This window comes from Balaenoptera ricei, chromosome 2 (genome assembly GCF_028023285.1).
Source record: "Balaenoptera ricei isolate mBalRic1 chromosome 2, mBalRic1.hap2, whole genome shotgun sequence".
Taxonomy (NCBI): domain Eukaryota; kingdom Metazoa; phylum Chordata; class Mammalia; order Artiodactyla; family Balaenopteridae; genus Balaenoptera; species Balaenoptera ricei.
The window spans coordinates 71,502,244-71,516,797 of record NC_082640.1 but is presented as its reverse complement, the minus strand read 5'-3'; the positions used below and the strand labels follow the sequence as shown (position 1 = coordinate 71,516,797).

Sequence of the window (14,554 nt, the reverse complement as noted above, 5' to 3'; positions counted from 1 at the left end):
ATGATCTGAGGACACTGCTGAAATTCTGTGGTAGTTTTATCTAGGTTTTTAAATTTTTTTCTAGATGTGTTTCAGAATACTTTTTGTCATTTATTGCTATTTGGGTTTGGGATTACATTAAGCCTGTAAATAATATAAGAGAAAATGGTCATCTTTGTAATATTTTATTTTTTCACTATGAACATGTCTTGCCATTTCTTTATGTCTTCTTTTGTATCCCTCAGTGATGTTCTGTGGTTTTTGTTTGCCTTTGTAATAGCCATTTCCAATTATACTCTTCATAGGTACTTCGTATATTTTGACCGTCATTGCAAATAGACTATCTTTTTAAAATATGTCATTTCTTTTGGGCATTCAATACAGGAATGCTATTGACTTTGGTATTTTTATCTTCTATATGACTTTTCATTGATTTTGCTAGAGGTTTTTTTTTTTTTTGGTGGGAGTATAGTAACTATTTTGACCTGTGTAGATATACAATCACGTTGCCTACAAGTAATCATATAGTTTAAATCTTCTTTTCCAATATCCATAAACTGTTTTTTTCTGGCCTAAACTAGTAATGGCAGTCATGGGCATTTTTGTTGTATGTGTGTGTGTTCTGTTCTGTCACCTTTTGGTACTCAACATGTGAGGGTGTTTTTCCACAGTAAGTATAGATCTATCCCATTGATTTTTCTGGCTTTGTACTATTCTACTAGATGTGTGTCACCATACACCTAGACAGAAGGATGCTGTGGCAGTATCTCCACTTTGTCACGTAGTCAGTGCTCACAGGGAACCACTGGAGATGGAGTCCTCCAGTCCTCCAAGTCCTCCAGGCCTTGGGTGAATGTTGGGTTTGGGTGAGACCTCTGTTCTGGTCCCGGCTGGCTCTCTCATTCATTCATTTCATACATAAATAGTTGTTGAGCACCTACCTAGATGCCAGGGGTAGGAAGTCCAGTAACACAAGGTCTCTATTAGTTACGTGTCCTTGGGAGTCATGTAAGTTTTATGAACTTATTAAGTGTTCTCATTTGTAAGATGAAAGTACGAATAAGAATACCATTCCTATATACTTGCTAGGTTCATGTGTGGAGTAAATAAATAGCAGAGAATCTTAAGGTGTTGTTGCCAGAAGGGACCTCAGCAAGCATCACTTGCCAGATGAAGAGCAGCAGAGAAGCGAGATGACTTGCCCAAAGTCACGTAGTGAGTTCCTGGCATGGCAAGGTCTCAAACTTGGGATTTCAGGCTCCCACCCACCATGAGGATCAATTGTGGCCCAAGGGATTCAGGCTGTGGGCTGTAAATTCTTCAGGCCACTCATGTCATCCGAGAAGTGAGAAGGTCCAAACTCAAGCACTATCTATACAGTAAGTCCCCTACACATGAACCAGTTCCATTCCGAGAGGACATTCGTAAGTCCAATTTGTTCATAAGTCCAACAAAGTTAACCTAGGTACCCAACTAACACAATTGGCTATATAGTACTGTACTGTAATAGGTTTATAATACTTTTCACACAAATAATACATACAAAACAAACAAAAAATAAAACATTTTTCATCTTACAGTATAGTACCTTGAAAAGTACAGTAGTACAGTACAACAGCTGGCATACAGGGGCTGGCATTGGGTGAACAGGCAAGAAGAGTTACTGACTGGAGGAGGGAGAGGAGGTGGGAGGTGCTACAGCTGAAGGATCGTCAGCGATAGGAGACGGAGGGCAAGCTGCAATTTCACTCATGCCTGACGTTGACGGCACAGGTTCTGGTTCCTTGCTGGATTCAATTCTATCTACCCTCTTGAAAAAATGATTCAGTGATGTCTGGGTAGTAGCTCTTTTTTTCTCGGCATCGATGACACAGTAGCACTGGATTGCATTCTGAACGGCTGCTGCAACTTTCGTGTACTGTTCTGTGTTCGGGTCCTGTGCCTCAAAAACTAACAGCGCCTCCTCAAATGAAGAAAATCCCCTTGCCATTTCCTGCGTCGTGAATCGCTTCGTTTCTTCAGTTACTTCTTCTTCCTCTTGTGTCTCTTTGTCCTTTCTCTGAGCCTCCAATTCCATCAGGTCTTCATTAGTAAGCTCCTCGTGTTGCACAGCAACAGTACTGTACAGCAAAGTACACAAAAGCACGACTAGTAGAGGATGCACGCATGTGACAATGTACGCCAGACATGTGAATTAATTTATGTGATCGGACACGCACACGCACATTCGCATCTTTGAAAGTTCGCAACTTGAAGGTTCGTACATAGGGGACTTACTGTACTCCTCCCAACTCCCATCTTCTAGCACCACCCTGCAGCTGGGTAGTCCTGGGAGGGACCCATCAACTGATCTGTGCCTCTCCACCCCCCCCAGCAGGGCGCCTCTCCTGCGCACATCACCGTGAGGCACAACTTCCCCGTCCTGGTGCAGCTCTTCATCGACATCGGCAGTGACCTGGACGCCGTTGACAATGTAAGTGGCTGCAGAAACCATCTGGGCCCCACAGAGCCTCTGGGCACCCTTCCAGGTTGGCAGGGCTTGACTGTGGTCTACTAGCCTGGCCCAGAATTGAGGAATTGCTCTTTCAGCTTGTCAAAAGTTGTTTGAATATTTGTTGAAGGTAGCATTATTTTATCAACCATTCCTCTATTTTGAACATTTGAGTATTTCCAAGTTTTTGTCATGATATATAGAACACTGTGGTAAACATCTTGCTACATGCAACCTTTTCCTTTCATTGATTTTTTTTTTTCCTTAGGGAAAATTCCCAGGGCAGGGGTGACTGGGTTAATCTTGTATAACAAGAGGCCTCTGAGTCCTGAAGTTGTGATCAATCAGGAGCATTTTAAAATCCCCATCCCCACAATCCACTCCCCAACCATACAATCCTCAGGGCCGCCACACACAACCACTAGTGGTGGAAAGCAATTCGACAGAATATAACATATACCTTTAAAATGGTCAGTATTTGCACGTCTGAGAATTGAGCCTCAAGAAATATATTAAGAGCTCATGCACCAAGATATTTGTTGTAGCAGTCTATCAGTTTTCATTTCAAAAAGGGCCCCAAATACTTAATAAGAGAGAAGTGGTTGGTTAAATTATGGTATAGACATAAATAGGCTCTTATGGAGTTATAAAAAATGGTGTTTATAGAGTTTATAATACACAGGAAGTTATACAGATGCAAAATGTATATACAGGATGATCTAAAATATGTAAAACCATAAAACTAAAAACATTCTGCATTAAAGAAAATACTAGAAGAAATGTACTAAGACTGTTAACAGAGGTTGACTTAAGTGGGATAGGGAGTGGTATTTTTTCTTTGTTCTTTCTACTTTTTTGTTATTTACTAAGTTTGCTGAGTATTATGTTTATGATTTAATCCAGTTTACCCTCCCACATAACTTTTTTTTTATAAGTTTATTTTATTATTATTATTATTTTTATTTTTGACTGTGTTGGGTCTTCGTTGCTGCACGCGGGCTTTTCCCTGGTTGTGGCAAGCAGGGGCTACTCTTCGTTGTGGTACGCAGGCTTCTCATTGCGGTGGCTTCTCTTGTTGGGAGCATGGGCTCTAGGCACGCAGGCTCAGTAGTTGTGGCTCATGGGCTCCAGAGCGCAGGCTCAGTGGTTGTGGCGCACAGGCTTAGTTGCTCTGCAGCATGTGGGATCTCGAACCTGTGTCTCCTGCACTGGCAGGCGGATTCTTAACCACTGCGCCACCGGGGAAGCCCCACATAACTTCTTAGAGAAACTCTGTTAAGGCCCAGTTGGGAGTGTACCCACCTTGGTCCTGTCCTGGCTTTGAGCCACAGGCCATCTCTACATGCTTTTCTGCTCTCCGTCCTCTTGGCTTCTTTTCCAGAGGCAGCAGACACCCCTCACTTTGCCGCCGAGCACGCCTGGCAGGACATAGCGGATATTCTCCTCATTGCTGGGGTTAACTTAAACCTGAGAGGTAAGGTACCTCTGCTCACAACCAGCCTCCCTTGCAAGCTTTCATGACTCCCTCTTTGCCAGAGACCCTGATGCAAATGCCTCCTGCTCCCAGTGTTCAAGGCTTCCCATTTGTTATATATCAGCTCAAAGGCAACCTCCTCCAGGAAGCCTTCCTGCCCCTCCATCACCTTCCCCTGCCTCCTCTGAGGTCCCTCAGCACTTGGCCCGCCCCTCTCCTGGTCCTTGCCTGTGATACATTTGTCTTCTGTTTCATGGCCCCCATCGGACTTTGAGCTCTTTGAGTCATCTGCTGGGGAGAGGGGAAGAGAGCTAGAGGAACAGCATGTCACCACCCCACAACTCCGTGCGTATGAAACAGGGTTGGGGGAAGCTTCCCGGGTCACGGTGCTTCTGGGGTGGCCACCTCCTCAGGTGGCCAGAGGTTCAAGAAGAGCTGAAGGCTTAGTATGAGGCTGAAGAGGTCACAGGCTCATGAGGGGAAGGGCCCTTGCACACGTGGCCCAGTCCTTGGGATGGTGTGGGAAAGAGATGGGGGCAGGGAACAGGCCCTGAGGCTGGACCTGGGAAGGGTTTCCTGCTTCCTGGGAGGGAAGCTGGGGCCCGGGGGCAGCTGGCCAAGCTTGAAGAGGAGCTTCCCATCTCCCCGCAGGTCCCTGGAGGTGGTGGAGGCCAGCACTGTGCCAGAGGCCTGGAGCAAAGGGCTGGAAACCTGAGGGGAGGCAGCAAACTTGACACAGGAGCCCAAGCCCCTTCTCTGGGTTCTGGTTTCATCTGAGACATGAGGCTGGTAACATCTATCTCACAGATGACCTTGAAGAGTTATGCAGGCTGAGTTTTATAAGCTTTAAGTCCTCCTGTTCTAGAGGAACACAAGAGGTGGTTGCTGGAATTATTGCCTTATTCTACCTGTGACTTTTCCACACCCAGAGTTACTCCCAGAAAACCCTTCTGCTCTCCAGTGTAGACTGCTGGAAACCGCTTTCTTTGGGCAGGAGGGTCTGTAATCAGTGCTAGAGGCCACCCTACACCCTCTTATAGGAACTCTGGCTTCCCTGCTCCCTTCTTACCCGCAGCAAGGAAAAACCGCCTTGCCAGTGGCCGCCCACATCAACCATGTCAGCCTGGTGGACATGATCATAAAAGCCAATCGCTTCTACAGATGCGAGAAGGTACTGAGACCCTGCGCTTGGTCTCTCCGTGTTGGAAAGGGAGTGGCCATGGCTTCAGGTGGAGTTGGCTTTGAACCCCAGCCCTGACCAATTCAGGGGCCCCTCAGTTTCCAAGCGAGTGATAATCCCTGCCTTACCTAACACTAGGGTTCTTTGGGGGCATCCAGAGATGGGTGAACACCCAAACCATACTGAAATAAGGCTGACTGAGGTCCGTGCCAGTGTGGAGATACTAGTAGACCCTGCTGTAGCTCCTGGTTGATGGATGAATGCATTCATGCATGAATAAAGAAATGGCAACTTAGTTCCAGCTCACTGCCAGCTCCAGGTGATTGGAATTGTGGCTTGGGGTGTTCTATTCAGGCAACGTTCTGAGCCCAGAAGGAAAGGGTGCTGGGATTGATTAGTGATATCTGCTGTGGATTTGGGAAAGAGGAGTGGCAGATGTAAGGTCCTGCATTTACAGCTCCAGTGTCAGCAAATGGGGGTGGGTGGAGAGTTTTTTTTGTTGTCCTTAATGGTTACTTTTATACACAGAAAATAAATTTTTGCATTTATTTCAGTTTTAGAAATTAATACTAAATTGTTTACAAAATTTAAATCCTACTTTTCCTCAACCTTTTAAATTTATTTTTACAATCTTATTACTATATTTATACAACGAGTAAATTTTAACAGTCACTTTCAAGGAAGCCTTTTGATTAAAGTTTGGTCCCATGTTTAAGCTTAATTAAACAACCTTAAACGTTTTAAACTGAACGAATAAATTTAATATAATAGGTTTTCTTTTTAAGCATTTCAAATGCTTCCTAAATTCTTAAATTATCCCATTAAATCCAATAAATTAAACCTATAAAGTGAATCTCGAATATCATAAACATTCTGATATTGTCTACAAACTTAGTAAACTTCTCTTACACTTCTCAAAAAAATCACTGTCCAAAAATCAATCAATTGATAAATTTCCATAGGAATCATAAGATTTTCTCTTTCACTGACGTGCTGGATTCTCGTGAATATTACAACCCCTTTACGTACAACAGATTACTCCTAAATATTAATACCAGTGGTTTGATGAACTGATTCATCTCTATGCTTAATTTTAAACCACCTCAGGCTTTAAAAGTTTTCAACACTAAGGCAGTGGTGCAGTTAGAATCACAAATCCCTCCTTCCTACCCCTAGACCAATTCAATCGGAATCTAGGGGGTAAGGGCCAAGCTTCTGTGGTTCTTAAAGCTCCCAGATGATCCCAATGTAAGATGCAGCTGAGAACACTGCTCTAAAGAAACAGTTTTTACCACCCGAGGAGAGAGCCAAGCTCCCAGGTCGTCACCTCCCAGGTGACTGGCCAGACACAGTTAGCCAGAATGTAAGATTCAGAGCTGCAGATGCCAGAACTCACCTGAGCTTTTTAACAACTAGAAATCTGCATCCACATCCTTTTGAGGGGCTTTTGTGGCTTTAACTAAGACTTTTGTGGGTTTAACTGAAGCTATTACATAATTTTTGGTAACCTCTCATTTTATCACCTGCTTTGCATAGAAAGAATTCTGTAACCCAGACCTTCTCTACTTGTTGTCATTTGGCAAGTTTAGTTAGTGCCTGATTCTTGGCTTGCCTGGTTTTAGCCACAGCTGCTGAGTCATTCTACTGACACTCGTGCTATAAGAACACAAAGAAAAGAGAGAAATTGGGAAGGCTTCCTGGAAGAGGTGGCACCCAGGTGGTCTTTTGACTGTGGCAATGGGATTGAGAGACAGGGAGGTGAGAAAAGGAATTCTGGATGGAGAAACAGTGTAAGCAACTCAGGTTCTAGCACTCAAAGCAAGGCACAGAGTCAGAAACCAGAGTAATGGACACTATGCCCCAGGCCTGTGATGACACCAGTTCTGTGTCCAGGCTCACAAGGGAGAGCCTGGCAGGGATTTCCCCCAGACAGCTGCTGCACTTCTGGGATCTGCCCCACAGGACCAGCTCTCATGCAGGGACCTCTGTGACCCCTCTGGGAAGAGCTTGACCTTTAAGCAGGACCATCGGCAGGAAATGCAGCAGCTCCGCTCCGTGCTGTGATGACTGGCCTCCAGGTACCTGCGGCCCCACGAGTGGAAGAAGCTGGCGTATTGCTGGGAGTTCACCGAGGCCCACGTCCACGCCATCGAGCAACAGTGCACAGGTACCACCTTGCCTTGGTGCCCCAGAGCAAACGGGTGGAGGGGTGGGGGCACGCGGGGTGTGTTCAGTTTTCTGTGCTTCTGGGGGAAAAGCCTCAGCAAGCCACACGCCACTGCCAACACATCACGTGCTCTTCCCCTCTCCAGGCCTTTACACAGACCGGGCCCTCTGCCCCTCCCTCCACATTGCCCTGTGAACTTCACATTCCTCACGAATGTGCTTGAGCTGAAACCCATCGTTCACACGTGAAACTAAAGGTGCTCCCTGTAAAAAGGAGAGGAGCTGCTGTCGCCACTAGTATTTAACATCTATTTGGAAATTCTGGCCCTGGTATTAAGACATGAAACAGAGATAGAAATTGAGTGTAAACACTGGAAAGGAAGAGAGAGATTTATTAATTTCAGATGCGATACACACACACACACACACACACACACACACACACAAAGTCCAGAAGAATCAACGGAAAAACTCTTAGAATAAAATAATTCAATGAAATGGCTAAACATGATTAAATATACGAACACCATAGTATTCCTCTGTACCATCAATAAGTGGGCAAAATATATAGAGGTATATATATGTAAAAAATGTATATTTTAAATATATTTTAAAATATATATATATAATATATATTAAAAATATATGTAAAAAATATACTCCATTTACAATAGTGTGTGTTTCTAAGCAGAAATATGAATGACATATGAGTAAGACAATACAAATTATTTGAACTATAAAAGAAGACTTGGGTAAGTGGAATGACATTCTGTATTTCCAGCTAAAAAAGTGTCATGTAGGTACTGATTTTCCCCAAATTAAAGCTTTGATCCAATTTTAATCAAATCAAAATAGGAGGTTTTTGAAACTTGACTAAAGGATTCTACAGTTCATCTGAAAGAAGCAGCAGGGAATATATAAATGAATATTCTGGGGGAAAAAAGCGAAGAGGGTCTAACTCAACCAGACTCAACCTTAGAAAGCTAAAATATTTAACACAGAGAGATACCTGACATAAACATATGCAAATCAGGTAGTGGAATAGAGTGGGGAGTCCACAAGTGAACTCTATTACTGATGCAGATTTCATAGATGATAAAGGAGCACTGGTAAATTACAGGGCTGGGGACAAGGGGTAGGGAATAAACGGGTCAAATGAAACTGCTACATCACGAGCAGCACCAGGAGGAAGTGCCTGCTGGGGGCCCACAGACACCAGAACGTCAGGGACGCAGTGGCTGACTGACTTGGACCTGATGGCTGTGCCCCCATGGCTGTGCCAGACCGTCTGTCCCCAGCTGGGAGAGCTGACCTGGTCACAGTTGAATAACAAGTTAACCCCACCTCGGCACTGAAGAGCATGGGCACTTATTTTCCAAACATTGGAATCACCTGGGAAGGCTTAACACTGATCTGTTGCCTAGGCCACACCCAGACCCAAGTACATAGGAATCTCTGAACGGGGAGGGGGACCCAGGTGTCAGTGTTTGCTAAAGCCTCCCAGGTGTTTCCAATGAGCATTTATGGCTGAGAACCACTGGTTCAGGGGAAAGAACAGGGCCACTAGCATGCAAGTCACAGGTTACTGTGAGCCGCCAGAGAGATGAACTGTATAGTCGTGTGTGCATCGTGGTACCACAGTGAATGCCAATTCTTTCTCTCTTCCCAGTGACACCAATAGGATACATGGTGGATGCTCAGGGGAAAGCCTGGCACTGGGGAGATCCAGGTGTCCCTGATATAAAACTCCACCCCCCCATCCCATCTAAGGCTGCTCCTCCCCTTCCCTCCCACACCCTCCCCATCTCTGGGCTGAATTCTGCTGAACTTGGAGAAGGGTCTGATGTTCTGGCGGCGGTAAGGGGTGTGCTCAGGCCTGGCTCTGGTAAGGCAGGCGGGCTTGGCGTCTTCTCTCTCTCTCTTTCTCCCCTCATGATCCTCAGGCACCAAGAGCTACCGGGAGCACGGGCACTGGTCACAGCCAGTGAGAACCCCAGCAGAGTGCTATTCAAAGGCCTCGTCGCCATTGGCAGGAGGGACCTGGCTGGTAAGTGTTCCCCCTGCCCGGCTTCTGCTCAGGGCAGCGCCGGGCGCAGAGTGAGAGTTGCATGGCCCCGCTGGACTGCAGCAGGGCCCTCCAAGGCTGCTCAGACCACAGCGCTGTGGCGCTGGCTCTGAACCTTCCAGATTGATGTTCCTAGCCCTGCCTCCTCCTGGAACCCAGACGGAGCCTTGGGCAACTCACAGTACCTCCCGGCCCCAGTCTCCCCATCTGTGCCATGAGGGTGGCCCAGACGATCCCTATGACCTTCACAGCCCCAAGGCCACTGAAGCTACAATCTCTTCCTATTCAGCTCTCTATACTACATCGATTCCCCCCCCCCCCCCCTCCGGTTTGGAATAAGGTGGGAACAGCCTGCAGAGTTGTTTTTCACAAACATTAAGACCTATGGGTCAAAACTGGCTTAAGATGAGTTGAACCAGTAAGATCTGGTCAAATAAAATTTCTGAGGCCGTCACAACCTATTTGAGTCTGTCCATCCCAACAGCTCTTTTTGGGATTTGGGATTCAGGGCACCATGTAGAACCGTTAGGCAAGCGGAGTAACAGGTTCTAGTAATGATCCCTCATTAAAAACAAAATCGGCTCATGATGAAAAAGGCTTAAACTCTGTAACGTCCATTGCCATGGTGCATTACAGGGCAACCACAGGATGGGGTACCAGGCAGCCATCCATTGTAACGAAGGTACATCAGTCACCTGGCAACAAGGAAAAGCGTCGATAGCACGTTATCAAGGGGCAAAGGGAAAGTCCCCCGTGTGGTGGGTCTCCCCCAGCTGCCACACAAGGTGCGAAACAGTCATTTCAGAGGGGAGGAATTAGGGATGACTTGGTTCTTTTTCCAGCATGTTCTTAAATATTATTCTGCATCATCTTTTAACATAAACTCTTGCAGGCAATTAAAACATCAAACTAGCCTTGTGAGGCAGCGCTCAGGCAACAAGAGGCAACAGGATTCTTGTCTTTTGCAGAAAGCATCAGGAAGAAAGCAAACGATGACTCTAGCGCCCCAAGGAGGTGCACAGCCATGTAACTGGAGGGACTGGACCTTCAGGAGCATGGGACCTCAGAGTGGGGGCCACTGAACAGAGGAGGACCACCATTTAAGGGCTTAAAAAACAAGTACTGTAAACAGACTTCCAGCTGCTTCCACTGAAACCCATAGTTAGGCAGGACCAGCAGGCAAATGTTTGTGATCTTTTTCACGGGGGCCTGTCTCAGGTTTTGCAGGTAATCCCTTCCCAGAGGTAAGGTCCTTTGCAGCTCTCAGCTTACTTTCATCTCCTGCATCTCACTGGAGCCTCAGCAGCCCCCTGTGGTGCAAGGGATGCCTTTTCAGAGAGGACTCTGGGCACAGCGTTTATAAGCAGCTCATCAGGTGGTGAGGTCAGGGGCCAAATTCAGCATTCCTGTCTCCCCAACCGGGCGAAGGGCTCCATCCGTCCCTTACGAGAAGGACCGCCCTTAATTCAATCCCTGACTTTTATGAATGCTGTGCTTACTCCACAACTGTTTCTATTCTCAGCTTATTTGTACATTTTGACAGTTCCAGGAGGCACACACTCGCATTTTTTCCCTCTTTTTCAAAATACCTTTTAAAGTTTTAAACTCTTAATTTTAAAATCATTTCAGACTTAATGAAAAAGCTGCAGAAATAGTTCAAAGAATTTCCAAATACTCTTCACTCAGCTTCCCCAAATGTTAACATCTTACATAACCAGGAAATTAACACTGCTAGGATACTAATTAACTCACCTTCACACCTGATTCCAATTTTGTCATTTGAGCCTGGAAGTTCTGCCTGAAAGCTGTTTCTGTCTAATGTGAGCTCTCCTGCATGTGGCACAGCTGGCTGTGGCCAGTTTCGGAGCCCATATCTTAGAAAAACTCCCCACAAAGTTAGCCTTTGGGCCTGCGTCCTGGGAAGAAGATAGAATAAAAACTGCTGGAGCTGAAAGGGGCTCCAGCTCTCACACATGGCTGGTGGGAGTTCACAGTGGTACAATCCTCTGAAAGGCAATTTGGCATTACCCACTGAAATTACAAATACATTTACCCTTTGATCTAGCAGTCCCACACCTAGGAATTTATCCTACAGAGAAACCTGGAAACATTATATAATACTAACACGCATGCAAGTGAACAAAGGTGAAACTATGCCATGAGGTGGATGTATGGGAACTGTGTACTATCTGCTCAGTTTTCTTTAACAGTTTTTTTAAAATAGTCTATTTTTAAAAATAACTGAAACTAAAACTTACAAAAAGAAAGAAAACGAGGCTTTGAAACCAACCCATCAGGTTGATGATTTGAGAGGTGTGTCTTGCCTGAGGCCTCACAGTTTGCAGTGGGATTCAGTCCCCAGCACAGCACACAGCTTCCCTGCCATTGTGGCACCCTTCATCTGCCCATGCTGTGTTGAGACGGAGAACCTTCTTCTACCATCTATTCCATATGAGAAAGGTATTTCATACCACATGGGACTTGGATCACTTACCTGGATGAATTTTGTTTTTTGTTTTATTTTTTATTTAGTTTTGACTGCATTGGGTCTTTGTTGCTGCACACGGGCTTTCTCTAGTTGCGGCGAGCGGGGGCTACTCTTCGTTGCAGTGTGTGGGCTTCTCATTGTGTTGGCTTCTCTTGTTGCAGAGCACAGGCTCTAGGCACAAGGGCTTCAGTAGTTGTGGCATGCAGGCTCAGTAGTTGTGGCTCATGGGCTCTAGAGCACAGGCTCAGTAGTTGTGGCGCTCAGGCTTAGGTGCTCTGTGGCATGTGGGATCTTCCCGGACCAGAGCTCGAACCCGTGTCCCCTGCATTGGCAGGCGGATTCTTAACCACTGTGCCACCAGGGAAGCCCTGTTGTTTGTTTTTTGAGACAAAAAAGCAAGTCCATAAATAAAGTTTAAACGTTGAAATATCTCAAGTTCAATACTTATTTCTTTTGTTTGGGAGATCAATAGCAAAATTTCAAACAAGCTATTGTGGATTTTTTTTTTTTTTTTTAAACAGGATTTACAAGATTGATTTATAGGGTTCTCATGAATGATCTCGGTTGCCTACTCAATCAACCTGTAAACAATTTTTTTAAACTTAAAAAAAATTTTTTTAACTTTTAAAAATATTTAGATCAATAATTTTTTATTGAATTATAGTTGATTTACAATATTGTGTTAGCTTCAAGTGTACATCATAGTGATTCAGTTTTTTTTCTGATTATATTCCATTATAAGTATTTACTAGATACTAAATATAGTTCCCTGTGCTATACAGTAAACCCTTGTTGCTTATCTATTTTATGTATAGTACTTTATATCTGTTAATCCCATATTCCTAATTTGTCCCTCCCCACCTCCCTCACTCCTTTGGTAACCATAGGTTTGTTTTCTATGTCTGTGAGTCTGTTTCTGTTTTGTAAATAAGTTCATTTGTACTATTTTTTAGATTCCACATATAAGTGATATTATATAGTATTTCTCTGTTTGACTTACTTCACTAAATATAATATTCTCTAGGTCTATCCATGTTGCTGCAAATGGCAATATTTCATTATTTTTTATGGCTGAGTAATATTCCATTGTATATATATACCACATCTTCTTAAGCTGCTCACCTGTTGATGGACACTTGCGTTATTTCCATGTCCTGGCTATTGTAAATAGTGCTGCTATGAACAGCACTATTCATAGTGCATGTGTCCTTTTGAATTAGAATTTTCATCTTTTCTGGATACATCCTCAGGAGTGGATTGCTGGATCATATAGCTGCTCTGTTTTTAGTTTTTAAAAAATATTTATTTATTTGTTTGTTTCTTCTTATTTATTTGGGCTGTGCCGGGGATCTTAGCCATAGCATGCAGGATCTAATTCCCTGACCAGGGATCAAACCCAGGCCCCCTGCCTTGGGAGCATGGAGTCTTAACCACTGGACCACCAGGGAAGTCCCTATTTTTAGTTTTTTAAGGAACCTCCATACTGTTTTCCATAGTGGCTGAACAATTTACATTCCCAACAGTGTATTAGGGTTCACTTTTCTCCACATCCTCTCCAACATTTGCTATTTGTGGACTTTTTGATGATAGCTATTATAACAGGTGTAAGGTGACATCTCATTGTGGTTTTGATTTGCATTTCTCTAATCATTAATGATGTTGGGCATTTTTTCATGTGCCTATTGGTCATCTGTATGTCTTCTTTGGAAAAATGTCTATTTAGATCTTCTGCCCATTTTCTGTTTGGGTTGTTTGTTTTTTGACATTGAGTTGTATGAGCTGTTTGTATATTTTGGATATTAACTCCTTGTATGTTGCATCATTTGCAAATATTTTCTCCCATTCCGTAGGTTGTCTTTTTGTTTTGTCGATGGTTTCCTTTTTTTTTTTTTCACACACACACACACACACACACACACACACACACACACTGTATTTTATTTTTACAAGAGATAAATAAACTGACACCAAGCATTGTAAATGGATGACCACAACAAAAGCAACAATGATTGCAATTACCAAACACAAAACACACTCATACTATGTCATAATATTGACGTTCAGTCCAGTAATCCTCCACTGTAACAGCTCCTTTACTTTGCAGTGAAAATTGATATGTATATTTTTTGCCTCTGAGTCCTTGTGGGATTTTTTTTTTTATTCAAACAAAGTCACAAAAATTTATAATCATCCTCATCAGTTCACTCAGTCCCATGTAATTAATTATTTTTTTCATCTTGATCTTTTGTTAGCACTTTTATGAGTTCATCAGTTTTCCATTAGAGTTCTGAAAATGCTTATTCATTCAGTTCAGCAGTACAGTCAGTTACCAGAAACCTGTACTTGTCAGAGTCTTTTCCATGAATTCCTTGAAGATGAAACCCTTTTATAGGAACATTTTTGCAAAAGCATCAGAGTACACCCAGAACTGTCTGTAAATGACAAAAGACTTAAAAATGACCACGGTTAAAGATTTGATGAAAGTTCATAATAATGCAATTGACAAGGAAATTTAGTTATTTCTGAGATACACATTTTAAAGTAATAACTAGAATTATGACTTATGACATTATACCAGAACATATAAGATTTTTAGAAATTTCATGTAATGTCTGAAACATTTATATTAACATATTTCCATACAAATAACCCAAAGAAAGTTTAGTATTAGTTTTTTTTGTTTGTTTTTTTATACTGCAGGTTCTTATTAG

At 43.6% G+C, this 14,554-nt stretch overlaps 1 protein-coding gene across 1 annotated transcript in view; it reads left to right on the top strand.

Annotated features, from left to right (window-relative positions):
- Positions 1-10,385, top strand: part of ANKDD1A (ankyrin repeat and death domain containing 1A) — a 36,133-nt gene extending 25,748 nt beyond the window's left edge. Inside the window, 7 exon segments of the mRNA XM_059915508.1 lie at positions 2,354-2,452; positions 3,854-3,949; positions 5,020-5,115; positions 7,087-7,291; positions 9,234-9,263; positions 9,266-9,337; positions 10,324-10,385. Of these exon segments, the coding sequence (XP_059771491.1) occupies positions 2,354-2,452; positions 3,854-3,949; positions 5,020-5,115; positions 7,087-7,291; positions 9,234-9,263; positions 9,266-9,337; positions 10,324-10,385 (660 nt within the window).
- The last annotated feature ends 4,169 nt before the right edge of the window (positions 10,386-14,554 follow it).